General features: G+C 36.4%; 1 protein-coding gene across 8 annotated transcripts in view; it reads left to right on the forward strand.

Moving 5' to 3' along the window:
• Pkhd1 (PKHD1 ciliary IPT domain containing fibrocystin/polyductin) overlaps nt 1-14786 on the forward strand; it is a 458548-nt gene that overhangs the window by 394825 nt on the left and 48937 nt on the right. For 7 of the 8 annotated variants that reach the window (XM_019208499.1, XM_010631095.1, XM_019208501.1 and 4 more), the window contains one exon: nt 13581-14595. In XM_019208499.1, coding sequence (XP_019064044.1) covers nt 13581-14595 — 1015 coding nt within the window. Of the gene's footprint in view, nt 1-2736; nt 2800-13580; nt 14596-14786 lie in introns of those variants that run through there. The other variant, XM_019208504.2, reaches the window with a different exon arrangement.

The raw sequence follows: 14786 nt of genomic DNA on the forward strand, positions 1-14786 counted from the left end.
TTTTTTTGGTATTGGGGATCGAACTCTGGTCCTTGCGTTTGCGAGTGGGCAGTGGAACCTCTGAGTTCAATCCCTGGCCCTGGGTACAATTCTTAATCCCTTTGACAAAAGAGAAAATTGAGATGGAGAGAGGACACCAAACTTGTTCAGGTTTTGTGACTCAACAGAAGTAGAGGTGACAATCAACGCAAAGCTCTCTAACTCTAAAACCTGATATCTTACTCACTAAACTGTACTTTCTGAGCTTGCATTTGCTGGAGCTGTTTTCAATGGAGTATTCAATGAATAAAATTTATAATTCGTACCATATCCACTGATGTTTGTAGGCAAAATCATATTACAACAAAATAACAAAACGTACAAAAACTTTCTAAGTCATTTATTTCAAATAGTATGCAGACAATGACATTACAGTACTGTGAAATAATATAAAGCAGTCACTGGAATTTGTATAAAATTTCTTCCATCAATAAAAGTAAGTTTTTTGGTTTTTAATTTTAAAAAGTAAACAATAAAAATGGCTGATTCAGAAGAAAGTTGTATTGGATACATGTGCTACCCTCCTGCTACTTTCCTCGCCCCCAACTTCACTGTGCTTCCCCTGCTCATTTTTATCTGGTGCTCATCATGTTCCTCAAAGTAATGCTTCTATTGAAAGATGACAGATATTCTGAAATACTCATCAAGAGAACTTAGTGAAGGTGGAAAGCCTTTCAGGTATCCCCCTTGCTACAAGCAGTGGCTAATTTTATGTGGTTTTTCGTGTATCTCAGACTAATTTGGAAACGTGTCCATGCAACAGAGAGCTAAGCACAGGGACTCTGGTGAAATTGCTCATGGAATCGTGTGAGATGCTATGATCTGTGGTTCCTGTAGTTTACCAGCTCCTTTCCTGCCTGCAGATGCACATGTTCCTTGTGGAAGAGCTTCCTGTGACTGGTTGTTAATTCCTTTAAAATTATCTCCACTCCTTTGTTTCCCATTACTCCCAAGTGCTGAAAGCCACTTTATTCCATCAGTCACTAAGTGCTAAAGTGGGCTTACTTGTGGAGAATGGTGCCGGAGGTGGCTGGCACATGGTGAAAGCCAATCTGGGAATGCATTAATTTTAAAGTTCTCAGAACTAAATGCTAAATAAATGTTATACTTTTTTCAATTCATGAACTTAAATTTCTCAAATTGCTTATAGATATCTTATAATAACTGCTATAATTGCACTTCAGTTACTTAAAGCAACAATGGTGTGCATGAATATAGCAGCAAGCTTATGTCTTTTATAAGTGCAACTACCATATATGTTCACTCGGTAGATTTTAAAGACCTGTAATTCTTAACTTTACATTAGAAAATTTGTGTTTCCTGTCATTTATATCTACTTTCTTACCTATAAAAGACATTACCCCTAATTTACCTTCACTTCACAAAATAATATACACTTAATTACTTTTGAAGATTAAAAAAAAAAATTTACTACCATTCTTCTTGGAAAAACAGACCATTTTCCTGTATTATTTCTAAGATGATCAAAGCATGCTTTCTTTAATAATTCTTCTGAAGATCTCTGTTGCTGCCTCTGCACAGTTGGGAACATAGTTTTGAGATTCTGCTGTGTTACTCCTCATAGCCGGAGGATCTGTGACAACACATATAACAGAGGATAAATTCGACCTATCTTCGCTCTACTTGATCTGTGGCCATTTATATTTGTTAAATTAGAAATAATTAGGTATAAATGTTATTTGACAGAAAGGAATTATAAACATTTCTTTTCATTTCTGAAAATACAATTATTACATATTTTGTTTCTGTCCAAGTCTTCTGCCTTTATTGTACCATGAATTGTGAAGTCTATCACAAAATGGCTAAATGAATTATTGTGGGAAATGATGGTGTTAACCTCCAGGAAAATAATCATTAATGTTGATGTATTTCATTCAATTTTAAACATAGAAGTATGAATTTTTCTCTTTTGTTGAAAAGAGGAAGATGAAAAGATTCGATGTGCCTTTGAGTCAAAACATTTATTTTAAAAATATTTGTTTTTTTCCCTTTGCATCCATTTTTCTAAATAAAAGATAGAAGTTGTTTCTCTCTTTTTTTTTGTCTTTTAATTTTTTTTCCCTAGCAAAGACGACCCCTTTGGCATATTTTCTTTCCAAACGTGAAATGAGGTGGAAAATCCTCATTTCACGACAGGAAGGACAAATATTGACACAAAGCTAATATTTGTTAGAACCCTGGAAGCAACCTGAGTACACTTACACACACACACACACACACACACACACACACACACACACACCACCCATCCATGATCTCCTTCCTCCTCCTCCTCCGTCAGATACAACCAGTTCTCTTTTCTAACTGTCAAGGCCAATGGATTCCAGGCTAGGGAAAGGTGTGCAAGATATTTTAGGAAGGTAAAATATACACAAAGCAAATATTCAAGTACACACATGCACATACAAATACAGCCTGCTTAATCTAATTTCCCCCACTTAGAGAAGCGTTTCTGGACTTCATCACTGCTCTTGTCCATGTTGTGTCCAACAGCATATGCCAAGCCCACTTGCTGGTCACTCAGCATTCATTAAGTCCTGTCCATTCTTGCCTTTTGGAGAGGAATGCCCTGGGGTGACTGGACGGCTGCCCTGACAGGCTGTATCACTTATCTATTCACATTGATTATCAAAGTCAGCTGTGGCCAGACCTTACTTTTTCTCCTTCTCCTTTCAGCCCCTCTTACAAGCACCCCTGCCTGGATTTTCATGAGGAAATAATCAGATTAGGTCTTTCACGGTGAGTTCATATGGAGTTCTCTTTCTCCAGTGTGCTACTAACTGAATAAATGTGTTTAGTGGTAAATTGTAAATGACATTATGATTACCAAAGCCAGCATGGGTTTCATTTAAAAGTGATCAAAATTGCAGACCACAAAAATTGTGACTGGCAGATAAGGCCATTTGGCGAAGTGGGTAAAGAAAAGAGAAAAACAAATGAGAAAGATAATCATTACTCAAAACTAAACCTTCTCCACCTGAGACAAGCAAGAGAGAAAGAAATCTGCAGTAAGAGAAAATGGAATGCTCTTTGGAAATGATGGTAACGTCTCTGTGGGCTTCCTCCGGCTGGGACTGGGGGTTTGAATGATGAGGTCTGTCCAGCTGTGTGTGTAACTCTTAAGTAGCTAATGTGTGCTCTTTGCTGTAATTAAGAACTACATCTATTTAGCACTTCTAAACCTGAATGTTACCTATATGTGCTTTTTTATCTGCCAAATTAAAATATTTTCACTGATTAAAATGACAGGGAAATAATAAGATACTGATAACTTCATATCCCAATAATCAGTAAACTCTGGAGAAACAAAAATTTCTGATTTATGAAGATTAAGATTTCAAATTTGGCTATAATCCTCAATAATTACTATTACATATTGATAATGATTGGACTATTACCGTTGTTAAATTTGTAATAATATATTCATATTCCTGAGATAGTATGATAAAATATTCATTTAAAACACCAAATAATAACATACAAAGCAAATGAGTTCTCACCAAATATGATTTGAAAGTAACCAAAAACCTTTCCATGTGTAGTTTTTAATAAATTGTGCAGACAGAACTCCTAATTATTACAGCCCTTCTCTCATAGTATTAATCATCACACCTGACCCTTAAATCTAAATATAATCCAAAAGGGAAGTTATTTAGATTACATTTCATTTTGCCAAAGGCACAGGTAGAAGTTTAGAACTAGGCTCCCCCCTTCCTTATTACTACCAAATAATTATGTTAACTCAAAATTGCTGTGGCTCAGTTTCTTTTACTTATAAACTAGGACCAATTATGCTTGCCATTAAGAAGTTTTAAGTAAATGAGGTAGGGAAGGAAAAAAGAAAGAGAAAGAGGGCAGAAGGCAAGGAAGGAGGGAAATAGAGGAAAGAAAGAAGAGGGAAGATGGAAGAAAAGAATGGCAGGAAGGACAAAAGGAAGGGATGAAGGAAGAGCCACTTATGGTTCCAGGATTTCTGGGTAGTAAAGTCAAGACTTCGCCATTCTGTTTCCTTCCTTATGCAGTTGAAATGAGCTGTGCTTCCTTTTATGTAGTTCTTGCCCTGTGCAACTCTTCCCATTCTGGGTTCCACTCCCATTAGTCTGTGTGCTTTCTGTCAGATATGTCTGTATCCCAAGCAACAGTCTATGTTGGCTGAAATGACCATGTAGTGACCACCATCCTGCCACATAAACCTGCTTAAGTGGTAACTGAAAGCCCCCTCCAGTGACAAAAGATAGGAGCTTGCAGGTCCCCTTTGATATACTCTGGTCTCCACACCACCATTAGTGTTAGGGTATGGTGGGTTTTTCCTTAATATCCCTGCTTGCCTCAGTCACTGTCCACAAGTCCATCACACATTATTATCTTTGGAGTAAACATCTCTTTCCTTGATGTTCAGGAGCTCATCTATCCTTTCATTTCCTTCCTCCAAAATTTGTTTCCAGTGCTTCATGGAATTCTGAGGTGGGAATCAGCACAATCTTCCTCTTCAAAGAGCATTCTTTTTTACTTTTTTTCCACTCTACGGAAACTTAGCCAAAATGTCACTCTCTTTATAGCCTTTTTAAGTCACACCCTCAAGTCTTCTCAGGCTCTTCCCTGTGTAATATCCCTTGGGTAGAACATCTGCTCCTTTGAAGCTGACACCATCTGGCTTGCTACCTGCTCTTCCTATTCATAGGTCCTGTACTTACACAGTGGGCCTTGCTTTTTATTTTCCTAGGGTCATAGTAACTGGCTTGCTCTTTTCTTCTCCGTCTTAACTCTGCCATAATTCTTATCAGGATTAGTAATTTGCCCAAATGCTTGATCCCTATGGAAATGAACAAAAAACATCCAAAGGAGAACAAGCAAAGGCTGTTCATTCTGAATCTGTTACAGCAAGGAAGTCAGCTACTGTCACTTGCTTTTGGCAGAGATTCGAAGGCAGAAGCTAGAATGGGAAATGTCATAGTGAATGAATTAAGAAAAGGCTCCAGGTGTGCCCAACAGGAAGCTGCTGGGCTAGGCAAGCTGGACATGGGCTAATTAAAAATAGGGCACCCAGTGTAATTAGTTAGGGCTCATATGTGGCCTCCTTCAATTGGTTCCAAGATGAAAGCTGGGGAAACTAGGGAATAATTGAGGAAAATTGGGAGAATATCAGCTATTAATCAAGTACTGTCTGGACTGACTTTTCTAGAAGTTATTGTTTGGTTTTGGACTGTACAGCAAATAGTAATTTGGCTTCCAGAAGTGGTTGTGACTGATTACGGATTGGCTTTCTAAACTGGTTCCTGTAGATTATGGGCTTAACTTCTTTTTCCTACGTGGCCCAGCCATTGTGTGTGTATACTCAGACTCTCATTCACCTCATCTCCAGGTCCTCTCTGGAAGAATAACTAATACAGAGAAAGCCTTCAATAACATTTGCTATTATTTGTATTTTCATCAGGTGTTCTTTTATCCTACTGCATTTTACTACTTACAGATGCAATTGTAATATTGAAATTATCACTATCAATCTTCAAAATCCTCAATTTAAGTATGCTGTTTTCAGATGATGGCTCATAAGTTTATGTTTCTTCCTCAGTGTCTGTTTTACACCATTTTTCTCAAGCCACAAACTTTCCACCAACCTCCCTCACCTAATTCCTAACTCCCCCGTCCCATCCTCACATTTGACGTTCAGCTGATAACCTTGATTTGTCTTCAGTCTTCCACCTACCTCTACTAGGTAGCAGACGCTCTGCCCTCCTTCCCATTCAGTTGGAGATGAAGTCTTTCAATCTATTCAATGCCACCTGCTTTTAGATATTATGTACTATTTTTATTAGCACATATTTGTGATGCACAATGAATATGCCTACTCTATAAGAGCTCTAGATTCTGTTCTTCCTTAGCCACCCAAGGGAGTTACTCTGCCAGTCACCCACTCCTTCCACCATCAGTCCTTTCTGGATTCTGCAGAATTTCAGCTTGCATCTAAGTAAAATCATCTCTCTTTTTTCTCTGGTACATTTTAAGATGCTTTGAGTCGTAGGCATACATTAGCTTCTTTTTATAATCTCATCTTCAGCAGCAGGCTAATTTAATAATAATAATAACATTACAGACTTAAAATAATTATTATTGTCAGTGCATGTTAGCATTAAAAATGGTGGGTTTGTTTTAGAAAGTTTGTTACACGTGTCTAACATATCTTAACCATTTTCCGTCCCATTATTCCCTCTACCTTACGGTCTTTCATCCCACTGAGTTTCATTCCCATCTTCATTTAACCATCATTCATCTATTTAACTACCTATTGATCTGGTTTCTCACAGAAAAGAACACAGGTAGTATTTGCCTTTCTGAGTCTTGTTTGCTTTACTCAATTTTTGGTTCCTTCAGTAGACATGCAGTGCAAAGAACTGACTTTTCAACCCATGTAGAGCAGCTGCTTGAATAGGATCCTTAGCGTCAAAACTCCTAGAAGTTCCTGCTGGAAGTTGGCTTGTGCTACCAGAAGCGATGGTTTAATGGTTCAGAAGGATTATAGTTATCTGTATTAGTATATGTTTGTAGTACATAATGATAGCATTTGTTGTGTAGCATAGGTACATGTACACAAAGTATCTTTATTCTTTTTATTGCCCTTCCTTTCCTATGACCTTCACCTCAAGATGCTCTTCACATTGACCAACGATCTATCTCTCTTTCCTCTCATGCATCTTTACTTTTGCTGTTTAAGTTAATTATACTTTGGCTCTCTTAGGTAAGAGAAGTTATATAATAGTTAAGCCTGCGTGTGATTGTGGTCTCAAGGTACATGCGTTTTTCTATAGATGACTCAAATTTATTCTTCTTTATGGAACAGTAGTACCCCATTGTTTATAAATACCATATTTTCTTTATCCATTCACCTTTTGATGGATATACTAGACTGCTTCCAAGATTTAGCTACTATGAGTTGTGCTGCCATAATCATGTATATGCACACATCACTGAAGTATGATGTCTTTCTATCTTTTGGGAAGCTATCTAGAAGTGAAACAGCTGGGTCAAATGAAATTTCTATTTTTAGTCTTTTGAGGAGCCTCCGTACTAGTTTCCGTAGTGGTTGTAGTAGCTTACATTACCTCTAACAATGTAGAAAGTACCTTTTCCCTGTCACCTCATCAGCATTTGTTATTATTTGATTTTGTTATGGTAACCATTCTTTCTGGATGAAGATGAAATCTCAGTGTTATTTTAATCTGCATTTCTCTGATGGCCAGGGGTGTTGAACATTTTTTCATGTATTTATTGGCCATTGGTAATTTTTCTGAGAAATGTCCATTCATTTAACTTGCCCACGTAAAAGGAAGATTATCTAGTTAAATGCTGTACAGTAATACACTCTCCTAATCCTCCTCCCATTGTATAAGTGCTAATTGTAAGCAGCTTTATCTCCTTTATTAAGAGGTTGAGGAAGTCACATTCTAATAATCATGCTTATATTACTGTCACAAAAACTTCAGCTCGGATTGCTGAGATATAAGGCTAGAGAAGTACCATGTCTTTCATATACCTTAGTTAATTCATTGTTTATTGTAGGTTTTTTGCATCACGTTGTTTCTAGGGTAGCAAAAATTGTAGAGTATATGACTTTGGGGAAAAAAACAATGACTGGCCTGGGGATACAGCCACATGGCCCCTGTCTCTCCTGACATACTGTTCTGTACCGTGTCAACACTGCCAGTGAGAAGGCTATGCCCAGATGCAGGTCTTTGACTGAGCTCTAGAACAGTGAGACAAAATAAATCTCTTTCCTGTCCAAGTTAATTGGTGGTTGTGGTGGTGGTGGTGGTAGTGTGAGTCTTTGAGTGAGTTTGGGTGTATTATTAGCAAAAGAAAACAGACTAATGTAAAGTAGTGATTATCAACTTTAAATCATCAACTTTGTGACACTCATAGTGGTGAATCTTCCAATATCACAGAGATCAGAGTACTTTCCTTTTTTCATAGCAAGTGGTATCCACAGAGGTTTATTACAAAGCAAAGGTGAAAGATTAGGACTAGAAACAATGCATGTCATTGGTGTCACACTTGTTTTTCTGAAATCAGGAAGACACTCAACTCTGTTCAAGCACACAAATAGTTAACATATTTAAGGAGCTACAAGTGACTATTATTCACAGTAATCCCAGCATATTGCTTAATAATAATAAAGCAATTAGGTATTTATTATTGAAGAAACAGGTGACATAGTAACAAAACATTTAGCAGGTTAAGCATGGAAAAAGAATCTCAAGGAATTTTTATCCAGGTCTTCTCTGTTTTGAGGGTTTATAATCTGGCTCATGCAAAATTCCAGTGAGTCATAAGAATTTTGTTGTTGTTAATATTCTCTTGCCTCATTCTTGAGCTTGTTCATGGGCAAGAGATCTTGGCTAGAGTCTGCAGAATGTACCCGTGTTTTGAATCGCATGTCTTTAGCAGATAGGGTGCCCTTTCAAACTCTCACATTCATACCCTCTCTTCTCGATTCAAACCCCTCTCTCCTCTATCTTATTTTTCTGCACAAGATCTTGGTTTCTCTATGTTGACATTCCAGCATGAGTAATCAGTCACATTCTTCTCTGTCCATGTAACTGCTTAATTAATGAGTAGAGGCTTTGGATCCTGAGGCTGGAGATGATTTGGGGATCAGACTTTGTAGCAGACTGACTTCTCGATGGAACATGTAAAAATAAATAAATGAAAAGAACTTAATTACTGGACCTCTTCAAAGGTACATATTCTACAGGTAAAGCTCTGAAAGAATACTTGAATCGTATTATAAATGACCCACTTTTGTTATTTGATCCTTAGAAAACACATCATAAGAAACAAAAGATGGAAAGAAAAATTCATGTTTCCCTTGTGTATTTATTTAATATATGAGTGAATGACTCAAAAAATATTTTATCACAGCAGAGCCTGTTGTGGACAAATCATTTGTGCAACTGATTAACAAAATTTGTATTATGATTGTGAGTATTGTTATTTTGAGTTGATTTAAGAATTATTTTAGTTATAGTCATATAACAAATTACCTAGAAAGAATATACAGTACAAAAATGACTTGAAGAATAAGAATTATGAAAGGAATAATATATAACAACCAGAGATTCCATATTAAGAATCATGTACTACGTCTGAGGTAGAATGTTAAATCTAGTGGTAATTTAAATGTGATATATAGCCTCTGTCCTTGAGCAATAATCCCTTAAGGGCAGAGATTCTTACTAAGTTATGTAATTTATTAAATGATGTATAGTTGAATGATTTAGAAATATAGCAACTAAGAGAATGCTTATTTTATTTAGGGACAATTCTTAAGTTTAGCAACCTGTAGAGATCACTTTAAAAGATATTATATGTCTTAGATAAGAACCAGGAAGAACAAGAGCCAGAGATCTGGAAAATTGGATTGAATATGAATGATTAAGCAGTGATATCAGCATAGCTGGAAAATGTGTAAAACCTAAGACAGTGAAATGTAGAGTTTAGAAAAGGGAAACCTATGTGACTACATGATTTTCCATAGGGAAACCTTCTAATTTTCTCATTTGGAAAAGGTATAACTAGAGATTGGTCATCAACAACTCAAGGCCCAATTTGTATAACCAGTAAGATCATGCAATGAGTTTCCTTCTACCGGAGCCATGCTTTTGAAAACAATTCTTTTTTCTTTTATTTTTTTTCTATACTAGAGATTGGACTCAGGGGCTTCACAACAAACTGCATCGCCAGGCTTTTTCTTTCTTTTTAGTTTTTCTTTTGAGACAGGGTCTCGTTAAGTCACTAAGTTACCCAGGCTGGACTTGAGCTTGTGATCCTGTTTCCTTAGACCCTCAAAGTGCTGGGATCATATGTGTGCTCTTCTATTCAACTTGCAAATAATTCTTAATTTAATATCAAATTTATAATATTATAGGTCCATAGGGAGAAAAATATTGCATACAAATGAATTCTTTTGAATTTGATAATTGAATTTTTATTTAAATTAATGATTTCACATTCAATTTAAGAAGTCCAATTTATTTAAGAGTCAAAGATTTATTTTATCTAGTGTCAGTTTTCAAAAACTTTGTCTACTTTAGCTACAAACTTTTATTTTGTTGTGATAGCTGTTTCTTTTTATGTCATTGATTTTTTTCATCTTATTTACTATTTTCTTCTATTTGCATTTGCTGTGCTATTTTTTCTGAATTCTTTTTTTATCTCTTGAAATGTAAGTCCTTCATCTCTTCCAGCACTGAGATATAACTATAAAAATAATTGTATACATTTAGAGTATGCAATATGATATTTTGATATGTATATGCATTGTGAAATTATTGCCATTATTGAGTTAATTAAGATACACATTGCCAGTTATTTTGTGACTGTATATGTTAAAAATATTTAAGATCTGCTCTCTTAGCCGATTACAAATATAGCTGACAGTGCTATTAACTATAGTCACCATCTTGTCCCTTAGACTTTTTATCTAAATTCTTAAAGAATACTATAGGACATTGCTTTTAGTTAATTTTTTCTTATATAGACATTTAATACCATAAATTTCTCTGGAGGCACTATTTTAACCATATTCCACAAATATGGACATGTTAAAATTTTCCTTGTTATTCATTCTGAAGTGTTTTCTAATTTGCTGTGATTTATTTATTTTTCTTACCATCATTGCTGTAATTGTTGTAAAATTATGGTTTGAAGTAATATTTTGGTAGTTAAATTTGGACAACATGGGCAACTCTGGCACACGTTTCTAACAATATTGTTGGGAAGGAAGTGTGTAGGAAAAGCCTAGCTCATCTTTGAATGTAGTATTTCTAGCATCAAAAATAGTTTGATTTTTGTTTTTTCTGTTCCATTCCTTCCGCTACTTCAAAGAACTTGAACTAAATTAAAAATATCTAGAAAATGCAAGAAGACTTTGTGAATATCAATTTTAAATTAAAAGGAAATCTTTGTTGGACGGTGAAATGTCCTCCCTGTGGGTTTAAAACAAGATTTCTTCCTGGTGTGAATATTCTGCAACAATGCATAAGATTCTAATAAGATTACTGACATTTAGAAATGGGAGGAAAGGAGCTAAAGGTGTAGGGAAGGTGTGATACGTAGGGGAAGAACAAAAAGGGAAAAGAAAAAAATGTGAGAGAATGAAAAGATGAAAATAAAGTGTTTGTAGATGGGGAGGGGAGGAGGGGGTGAAGGGAGGGCAGAGGTAAGGGGAAAAAATGAGAATCAAGACTTGCCATGTAAAGGTACATGATCCCAACAATGAATGTAACTGTACTGTATCCCTAAATGTACCAATAAACTCAAAAAAAAAAAAAAAAAACAAGATTTCTTCTCTGTTCACGGATAAGGGGATAAAGAATGATGGCAATCATGAATAAAGTTTCTTTGAAATGTGTTCATTAGCCTGATTAGCCTTCACTTGAGTTCTATTTAATGTCAACAATTTCCCAAATTATGATTTTCTTCTTTCTCTGTTCTTGTATTTCTTTATTCTTTATATGTAAGAGAGTATGAGAAAAACCTATGGTATAACACATTCTTTCACTCTCTGATCACGATACATATTTTCAATATTAACAAACCTCCATTAATTCTCTGTTCTAGTCCCCTTGTTTTCCATTAATTTGAGTCCATTTCTCCTTTTTCCTTTTTTTGTGATAGAGCAGTGACAATGTGTTATAAAAAATACATATGTATGTGTCTGTTATTGTTTTTTTAGGTAGAGATCCTAAAACTATTTTAGATATGGATGTTAGAAAAATATTTTGTTCTAACATTCAGAGCTCCTAACCCAGAACTCCTAAGACCTTTGTTGCTTCCTGAGTGACAGAAACTTCTGACATAGAGCTCTGAAATTAATGGGTTTTAAAAAAAATTTTGGTCCTATTCAAGTGACCCCCACATACCTTCATACAAGGAATAGCTACCAAGGCCTTTACACAGAGCTATATCCCAAGACCTTTTTAAAAATTTCTAATTTTGCCACACAGTCTCACTAAACTGCTGAGTTGCCCAGGCTGGGCACTCACTTGTGATTATCCTGCCTTGGCTTCCTATAGTGCTGGGATTATAGGCATGAACCATCATGCCATATCATAAACCAGTGATACGACTGCAAGATTGAATTTTTAATCCCATCTTTCGCAACAAAGTAGGGGATAGGGAATGAAGGTTGAGTCGGGCTCCAGGGGCCAATTACTTAATTATTTAATTAATCCTGCCTTCATAATGAAGCCTCTGTGAAAGCCCAGGCACGCTTTGGAGAGTGTCCAGGTGCCTGGACATGTCGTTGCGTGGTGGATGGCTTCCTGAGAAGGGCACAGGAGCTCCATGATCCTTCCGACATACTTGGCCCTTTGCATCTCTTCCATCGGGGTGTTCATTTATCTCTTGTGATATCTTTTATAGTAAATAGATAAAGATAAATAAGGTATTTCCCTTAGTTCTCTGAGCTTCGGAACCTAAGGAGAAGTTCAGAGGCACCCTTATTTTAGCTTGTTAGTCAGAAGTACAGATCACGACATGGAATTTATAACCGGCACCTGAAGTGGGGGGGAGTCTGTGAGATTAACCTTAACCTATTGGGTCTGATGCCAACACCAAATAGTATTAAAACTGAGTTAAATTGTATGGTATCCAATTGTTCTCTGGTTTAGAACTGGTTACTATTGGGGAGAAATACCCACCTTTTTGGATTAAGTGCTATATTGTGTGTGAGAGTAATACTGTTTGTTTTTTTCAAGAGCTTTTAGTGTTTCTTTCTATTATATTAGCCGGTTTCCTTGCTGAGACAGAATACCTGACATCTGACACTTAAAGGCAGAGAGGATTATTATGCTCATGATTTCAGTCCATAGTCAGCTGGCCGCGAAGCAGTCAGGGCACGAAGGAAGAGTCTTGCGGGAAAAAGTGGCTCACATCATGGTTGCCAGGAAGCAGAGAGAGAAGGGAGGGACAGGGTAGGGAGACAAACCATTCCAGCTTACACCACCCATGACCTGCCTTTTCTAACCAGGACCTACCTCTAAATAGCACATTCAGGTACAAACTCATCCACGGATTAATTCAGAAGTGAGTACAGTGCCTGCAGGTTCCAGTCGCTTCCAAAAGCCCTGCTTCAGAGTGCGCGAGGCTTGGAGTGACATTCAAAATACAAGCCTCAATGTCTATATTAATTCTTTTACTTGCTTAACTCTTCTTTAGACTTAACTATTATTTTCATTAACTTTAAGTTGCATATATCACGGTACACAAAAATTAAAATATGTTAAATAACTATTATTTACTGCATATATCTTCTGATATTTTCACCAAGATTTTTTTGGTGAATATCTGGTACTCTTAATATCTGGTATGCTTAGGTAATAAGTTCAATAAATGCTTTATACATATTCTATAGTAGTTCAGTAAATAGCCTATAAAGTTACAGATGATGATAGAAGTATTAAATTGCAAATCATTGTTGAGAGGTTGTGAATTATACGTTACTTGTTTATTTTCCTTTATAGGTACATTCAGAGAAGAACAGAAATGTACATACCAACCATTGATACAAGGCTTCATCTGCAAACAGACTGACCAAGTGGTCTTAACTCTTGATAGTGTCAATAGCCCTTGGGCAATCCAGAAGTTATATCCAGTTGTATCAGTTACTAGTGGTTTTGTTGACACATTTAGTAGTATAAATGATAATACTCTTTGCTCAACCTCTGAGTCTGTGTCTGCCTTTTATTCCATTTTACCTACCAGACAAATTACCAAGGTATGCTTTGTTGATCAAACTCCTCAAATTTTGCGTTTTATTCTAATAGGAAACAAAAGTACCTCCAAGGTTCTCTTAGCTATATTCTATCATGAACTCCAGAGCCCTCATGTTTTCTTACGTGGCAGTTTTATTCCACCTACTTTAGTGCAATCAACTTCATCATTGCTAGATGAGTCTGTTGGTGCCAACTACTTCAGCATTGTGGATAACCTCTTTTACGTTGTTCTACAAGGAGAGGAGCCCATTGAAATACGAACAGATGTTTCCCTCCATTTGGCCTTCACTGTGACATTTTCAGTCCTAGAAAAGGGCTGGGAAGTTGTGTTACTTGAAAAAGTTGCTAACTTCTTACAGATTGATCAAAATCAAATCAGATTTACTCATGAGATGCCTGGAAATGAAAGAACCCTAAAGGCCATTGCTGATAGTAAAGCAAAGAGAAAACGCAAATGTCCAACTGTGACTTGTGCCAGTCCTAGAAAAGTTGGTCAGCGTAGGCCTCTCATGATGGAAATGAGTTCCTACAAGGACTCCCCACCAACTACAATGGAAATTGCCTCAAAAGTGATTGTCTTTGAAATTGGTGATCTGCCAGCACCGAAGAGGACTGGACTAATTCCACTCCTATCAAGTAACAAATTGCAAAGTTTGGCTCACCAAATCATCACTGCTCAACAGACTGGCGTACTGGAGAATGTTCTGAATGTGACTATTGGTGCCCTGATGGTGACTCAGTCAAAGGGAGTTACTGGCAATGGGTAAGTACCACTTAATATCAGAATGAGGATTGGTAACTTGGGTTTATGTTAGCAAACATTACAAATGACAACCTTCTTGCACTGAATCATATATCCTGTCTGCTTGTTAAGAGAAGAATAAAAACTCAAAACTATTTTAATATATATGCTAATTTGTTAATTTCATTTTTACTACAAGTTTCTCTTAGCTC

Source organism: Fukomys damarensis, unplaced genomic scaffold (genome assembly GCF_012274545.1).
Source record: "Fukomys damarensis isolate Sample0158 unplaced genomic scaffold, DMR_v1.0_HiC HiC_scaffold_14, whole genome shotgun sequence".
NCBI classification, from domain to species: Eukaryota; Metazoa; Chordata; class Mammalia; order Rodentia; family Bathyergidae; genus Fukomys; species Fukomys damarensis.